Source organism: Acanthopagrus latus, chromosome 7, assembly GCF_904848185.1.
Source record: "Acanthopagrus latus isolate v.2019 chromosome 7, fAcaLat1.1, whole genome shotgun sequence".
Classification (NCBI taxonomy): domain Eukaryota; kingdom Metazoa; phylum Chordata; class Actinopteri; order Spariformes; family Sparidae; genus Acanthopagrus; species Acanthopagrus latus.
This window is the reverse complement of record NC_051045.1, coordinates 2518181-2525580: the sequence shown is the minus strand read 5'-3', so window position 1 is coordinate 2525580 and position 7400 is coordinate 2518181. Positions and strand designations below refer to the sequence as shown.

Here is a 7400-nt window from a genome sequence, read left to right as displayed (position 1 = left end):
AGAGTTATGAGTATATTATGTCTAAATATCTACTTATCTATATCTAATGTTACTGCAACTACTTTGTAACTGAAATTCCAATGAATGTATTCATTTTCATCTAAGTAACAATGGTTTCCTGAACCCAACCAAACTCTCGGAGGAAACTGGGATCCAGTCGGGATGAGTAAAAGGAAATGATCCAGTGAACATGTTGACAGTGGTGCCAAGATAATAGCACAGAGGAAACAGTGGAGGGGTGGAAGTGTCTGTTTCTCTCTAAGTGATGATGTTTGTCACAGTCATCTGAATTATTATATCTTGTTTTGAATGTTTTTCATGTTGCAGGACTGTCGACATGTCCTCCAGTACTTTAATAGTTCTGGACAACAATGAGGCGTCATGGTGGAGCAAAGAAGCGTTAGCAAGCTTTGACTACAGAGGCAACACTTCAGATCACTTCATTGTTGAATTTGGAGGGGATCTGTTGAAAATAAGAACAATATAGAACATCACCTGCATTATCTTCTAAATCTACTTTCATCTCACTAACATCAGGACGACTGAATTGGTCACCAGCAGCTTCCAAACAACAAATATCACTCTTCTCTAAAACAACATGGTTACAGTTGGGTTAGGTTCAGGAAAACATCGTGTTCTGCCTTAAAATTACTGTCACTAATGTAACTTTGGTTGCAAACTTACCTTTGTTACGTACATAACCTCATTTACTTCAGTTAAAATAACTCAACATGGACAGGAACAACAGTCTCCACTCCTGATGCCCTCCTGACTCTTCATACCACTTCGCCTGACTTCCTCATTTGTTGCTGTAACAATAATTCATAATAATTTATTATGATCATATTCTCATTATTAAACAAGCCACTCAGCCTCTGCTGCTCTGCATCGTCTCCCTGTTACATTACCAGCTTGTGGACAGCTCAGCAGCTCATCACAACAGGCTGCTGGTCAGATTGAATCGGTGACCTTTTTCTGACAGGAAGCTCGAACCACTAATCCATCCTGCTGCCCTTCAGCTGAGAGCTCGATGTCTTCACCCACATGAAGAATCTCTTCGGTGACCCTGAACCCGACCTGATAACTGGTTATAACAAATAAAAACATCTTTGTCTAGCACGTGATGACCTGTTTCTTTAATGTGCATCAGCACTGTAAGAATCCGGAGGTGAATGTCGTGACATTGCGCATTTATCGTATGAGTCAGATGCAGCTAATTTGATTCCCAAAATGTTAAAAACACGTGAACACCGGTGGGAAAATAAACTCAGATTTATTGATTTAATTATCGTTAGACATGATAGATTTCTAAAACAATCAAACAAATTACATCCGATGTCAGAAGTCTTAATAACAAGCTGCATAAAAGACAATGATTCGTAATCTTCAACTCAAATTTTATATTCTTATGTGACACAATTTACAGAATATTTGACTGTACACACATCGCTGTGACCATCGTCTGTACACAGAACTATTTACAGCAGGACGTATAGGAGAGTTTCTGGTGCTACGGGAAAAAAAGGTCTTCAGTCATCAGAGCTGAGATGAGCTGTAGGGGCTTTGTGTGTCAGGATTTAAAGACAATCAAAAGAGGATAATGTGTAAAACTCAAAAACACTCACAAGAAATAAACTGTTGTCTGTTGTTCCTCTGTAATATTGACCTCTGCAGACAGAAACCTCTCACAGAAGATCAAGCACATGAAGACTTTTTGTAACGTCTTAAACTCGACTTGACTGGTTGATTTTCCACCACAAACTTTTACACACTGACACACATATTTGTATTTCTGATTGACTGAATGCTACATTCCCATAAAGAGCATCAGATACTATCAGTGAAGTGCTGGATCACAGAAAAAAAAAGTTATGTACACTCAAAAAAATAATTATTTGTCATAGCAAAGTGTCCACACTGACTTCAGGTGTATTTCTTATTTTTTAATTGCATACATTGACTGTAAAGTCACATTTAATGCAAAGTGTTCTATCATTTTGAGTCAGTGTGTATAAAGGTAATAAATGTGATTTAGGAGGCAGACTAAGCAGTTTGAATTGCTGCGTAATTAACACTTAAATACACGTTCATGTCAAAGTTCCTCTTAATTTTAATGCGATACATAAGGTTTATCTGGAAGTCTATATATAGTATATGTGCAAGACACTGTATGCCTGACTTGTGTTTTAGAATAACTTTGAAATTCCCCTTTAATTTTTATACTGAGAATACATTTTCCGGGGAAATTATTAATTTATTGAGTGTGATGTTTGTTGCTGTGGAGTAAATGTTGCAGACAGGCATCAACTATCACCTCCATCAGAAGACTCAGCAGTCATTCATAAGAATAAATTATGATAATGAATATAAAGGAAGTCCTACAAATCTGCTGAAAACTGCCAAATTAAGAGAACCACATTTAACAGATGCTTCTCCTCATCTGATCAAATCAAGCTCGAAATCTTACAGAAGACATTAGAAATGGTTTTATATGAGTCTCTTTTCATTTGTGTCTTCTTTGATTGGTATTGTGATTTTACATAGCGAAGCCTCTGACACTAAATGCACAATGATGCTTTATTTGCAGAAGTTTGCACGTTGATCTCATTCGACTGCAGATTTTCTTACAAATCTTCCTAACTGCCGAGACGCGAGGTGCAGGTCAGATACCGAAAGATTCTTTTCATAAATATCCACAAAGTGAAGGGAGAAAACGTACGCAGTGTTTATAGATCTAGATGTGATAGACACTGAGACGAGCTGTGTGACTACTGTGTGTGTGTGTGTGTGTGTGTGTGTGTGTGTGTGTGTGTGTGTGTGTGTGTGTGTGACTCCCCTCTGGCTGAGTCTACAGGTAACGCCTCCCTGTTGACAACAGGGGGCGACAAAAGCTCACACATAAAACAAAACCAAAAAAAAAAAAAAGACACGAAGAGAAACACAGAATACAGTTTTAACATAGCCCTCCTGTCCCACGGCTGTCCTCTGACAGGCCTACAGTACTGTTGTCAGGGTTGGTAAGGTTCCTCTTTTCATGCCTTTAAAACGATCCTGGAGAAATAAAGTGTATCAGAGACACTCTGCATCAGAACCAGAACTCTAAAACCTCCTGCAAACCACAAAATAAATATATATCATTTGGTTTTGATTGAGAGGATTTGCTCAAAACACAGCGTAATTTAAAGGCAGATTAAGTGTTTGCATACATGATCACACAATATTTCTATGTCATCAACAACTTTTGATTTTAAAAAGTACCTTTTTTTTTTTTGTAACATCCTAATATGAATCACAACCCAGTGACGTGTCCTGTTACCCTCCAACCCTGACTGTTCTCATGACGTAGATTTGATTGGCAGCATGCAAATCGGTGATGCTGTGTCGAACCGTACGGTCTCCACGCAGCACACGTTCGAGCCCTCAGAGATGTTCCTCGTCCTCTGAGTTCAGACAGAGTTCGGTGAAGGTCACGACTGCTTGCAGCGACCCATCTCCACTGACTGCCTCCTAATTGGATTCTTTTTTTTTTTTTTTTCCACCGTCACTGAAAAAAAGTTGAATTTTCTGTCATCACCTGGACAACAATCAGATTTTATCACCAGTTCCACCAACACTTACAGCGTAACAAACTGTTGCACAATGAAAACCATTATAGTCATGTATGTTCCTGCTGTCTTTGCCTGCTGCAAGCAGTATTGCACATTTCTGTCAGCTGACGATATCCTCTCACTGCTCTCAGAGTCATAGAGAGCTGCACCAGGCAAACAGTCCAGCTGTGACGAATAAAAAATGGGGCTTCTGACTGACTTGTTGGCACAAGATCTTCACCCACAGGAAGTGAAGAATACAAACTCAAGAGTGACGCACAAACAGCTCTGTCATGATGAAACTGGACTCACAGACTCCTCTCTCATCACTTTGGTTCACTGTTGTATAAAGCATTAATTTTACATGTTTTCTACGTATGAAAGATGAATAAAAGAAAAGCTCCCTTTCGCTGTCCTGTGCAAAAAAAAGTGCTGTTTGCCCAGTGCAGCTTTAACAAACCAATCACATCAAATCAGAGGCAGTCAGATTTGAACTCTGACGTATGAGTTGATCTTCCTCATCCAAATTTTTCCATCTGTCCTCGCTCAGTCCATCTCTATCGACCTCTCCGACAGGTTTAGTGTGACGTATAATCGTACATTCAGGCGGGTCTACATTCCAACATCTTCTTGAAGGCCTTCCTGAAGCTGTCGTCTAGGAAGGCGTAGAGGAACGGGTTGAGGCAGGAGTTGGCGTAGCTCAGGCTGGTGATGAAGTAGGAGATCCCGATCAGCAGCGGCGTGGTCCTCAGGTCGGTCGTCAGAGCCACGATGGTGCTGAGATGGAACGGCGTCCAGCAGAACAAACACACAGCCAAAACTATAAACACCATGATGGTGACTTTCTTCTTGGCCTTGTCCAGCGCCTTGGCATTGCTGTTGAGCCGCATGTTCCTCAGCTTGTATAGCATCATGGTGTATAAGATGCAGATGGTCGAGACCGGGATGGCGAAGCCCAGGATGAGCGTGTAGATCCGGCTTGCCTTGAACCACAAACTCTCTGGGATGGGGAAGCTGAGCACGCAGCTCTTCCTTTCATCGAATGGGTTGACGTAGACGCCGGCGAAAACGGTGAAAGGCATGACGATGAGGATAACGAGGATCCAGACACACAGTGAGATTATTTTGGCTGCTCGGTAGGTGCGGTAAGGCATGCGTTTGGACCTCACCGTGGCCAGAACGACCAGGTAGCGGTCGATGCTCATAACCGTCAGGAAATAGATACTGGAGAAGATGTTGTAGTGGTCGATGCTGAGGATGACTTTGCACAAAACCTCCCCGAAAGGCCAGTAGTGCAGCAAGTGTTCGGCTATGTTGATGGGCAACACCAACGTGAACAAGTCGTCAGCGATGGCCAAGTTCAGGATGAACATGTTGGTTACAGTTTTCATCTTGGGGGCTTTAAGGATCACGTAGATGACGGCCGTGTTGCCTGTCAGCCCCACCGCGCAGATCACAGAGTAGATGATTGGCAGAATGACGTAAAAGTCCGGGTAGGGATAAATCGGGGGAGTGCAGTTCAGGTCAGTGTTGTTTCCTGATGTGAGGGAGTAGAAGTCCACAGAGTCGTTGCAGACTGGCAGTGGCTCGCTGGGGATCGTCACATTCTCCATGTTTGAAGAGACAGCAAGGCGGAAGTTGTCAAACTAAGAGTCAAATATCCACCAATTGAAAAAACAATATATATTAGTTTATAAGAGAAACATCAGTGTCTTTGTCTTCCTTTCCAGACATGTTCTCACATAGGATGCATCAGCTATTTGAATCTGATCCTAAAAAGGTGCACAGTTTGGCAACATAAAAAAACAAACAAAAAAAAGTTATGGTAAAGTGGGATCACCCTCCATCACATCACTGGAGAGGAGCTCAGCCTGGCAGACTGCTGAGGTGAGACCAGTATGTAGCATCAGAAGAGATCCAGGACCACCAGCAGCTCACGAGTTCATTTGTAGTCGAGTATAATTTCACAGTTGTTTCAGTTTCTAGGATGTTACAGAAAGAGAAAAAACAGGAGCTGTTCCCTCCCTACTCACTGTGCAGACCGTTACAGAGTGACTTAATCATCCTGTTGGATTAAAGTCCTCCAGGGAAAATCTCAAACTGAGGTTTCGTCCGCGGTAAAACGTGGATGTGTTCAGTGTCCGGTCCGCTCCAGACGCGCTGCTTCATGCTCTCTGGAAGGAGCGCTCCACTCTCAGCTCTGTTTCAGGGATGAATCTCCATCTCCAGGTCTTTAAAAAAACATCTGAGACTTCCTTCAGCGCGGATTCATTCCATCATTTTCCCATTATGAAGTGAAACATCTCATCCTGCTCTTATTGCGTTTGTCCTCCCCGCAATATATCCTTCACCCTCCTCCTCCGACTCTCTCCTCCCCCCGTATGGCAGATTCAAAACGATTGCTTTTTTTTTAAAAGGTTGAACGTGTCCACGATGAGGTTCATGATGGTTGTTTGTGGTTTTGTGGTGATGGTGTGTCCTCGCTGCTTCCTGCGCGCTTTGGAGACGGCGTCAGGGTTTTACGCACGAGTGGCGCATTCGGAAATCTAGACAACAGAGAGATGTGGACACCAATTAGTTGTCCTGCACACATTTTAAACATCACTGGAGATAGTGTGGGTGTACTTAGATGTACCATAACACATCCTGAGTTTATGAAAAGGGGACACAAAGTCCGGGCAGGACTGGATCCGACTTAAAACTACTAACGGTTCTTTCGTCCATCATGAGTAAACACCACAATAGCACTTTACTTATTAGCGCGATGTGCTTTAGACATGCATTATAATCTCCTGCTGTTAAGAATAATCTCATGTTTATTTCCAAAGTCATGCACAATAAACCAGATGTGTGACGAAAACGTTAGAAAACACGTCCGGAGAATAAAAACAGTCTTGTTGAAGTCAAGTCCTGGTTCAACCACATTCAAACATGAGCTGCTATAAAATGCAAGCTGAGAGGACTTACTGTACAACCAGCCGATGTCGAATCAACAGTGTGTTTAAATTAAGTTTTAACGGATAATAAAGTGCAGAAAAGTGAGTTCATGCGGGTTTTACCCTCCTCTGTGTCCCCGCTAAAGTCCCTCTCCTCTCCGGTCGAACCGCTGAGGGAGACGCGCTGCTCTCCAGTCTCTCTCTCTCTCTCTCTCTCTCTCTCTCTCTCTCTCTCTCTCTCTCTCTCTCTCTCTCTTTCACACACACACAAACACACACACACACTCCTCGAAGGCACCTGCTGACGTCACCCACAGATCCTTCTTCCTTCTCGCGCTGAAACGCTACTTTTGAACATTTCTGTGGCAGTTCAGCGCTGCGCTCTGCAGAAAGCAGCTGTCCATCACACAGCACCGCCTCACACCCCCATCCTGAGATTATAGGGTGTGTGTGTGTGTGTGTTTTTTACACTTTTCTTTTCTTACAACATATCTTTTATTTTACAGCACACCTACAGTTCACTGTTGATATATTCAGCTGTCATAACGACCACTGTTTAATAAATGCTGCTCAAAAGTTTATTACACTTGTTTCTAAAACCATTAGTTTCCTTAAAGTCACTTAAACACATTATTTTTTTTAATTTAACTCTAAACTACTCTCCTCTGATGACCCCAGACAGCAGGGAGACAAAGTTCATGACTTCGATGAGATTTCACTCCCAGAGTTGGTGGGAAGCAAAATAAAATAAAATAAATAAAGAGAATGATTAGTTGACATCCATCTGGAGTCGAGATGACGGTGACATCGATACGATATTATCAGCGTCGCTTTTTAAAAACCTTTTCTTTACAGTAACCTGCTGTAAACTTGTGTT

The 7400-nt window shown here is 42.2% G+C and overlaps 1 protein-coding gene across 2 annotated transcripts; it reads right to left on the bottom strand.

Annotated features, from left to right (window-relative positions):
- Nucleotides 1-1256: 1256 nt before the first annotated feature.
- npbwr2b (neuropeptides B/W receptor 2b) lies at nucleotides 1257-6845 on the bottom strand. 2 transcript variants are annotated; one of them, XM_037102733.1, is made up of 2 exons: nucleotides 6555-6845; nucleotides 1257-6133 (listed from the first exon to the last, which is right to left on the bottom strand). In XM_037102733.1, the coding sequence occupies exon 2, from the start codon at nucleotides 5198-5200 to the stop codon at nucleotides 4190-4192; it is 1011 nt and encodes a 336-aa protein (XP_036958628.1). In that variant the 5' UTR covers nucleotides 5201-6133; nucleotides 6555-6845; the 3' UTR covers nucleotides 1257-4189. The 2 variants fall into 2 exon arrangements, with proteins under 2 accessions (XP_036958628.1, XP_036958629.1); XM_037102734.1 differs by having other exon boundaries at nucleotides 6647-6845.
- Between the last annotated feature and the right edge of the window lie 555 nt (nucleotides 6846-7400).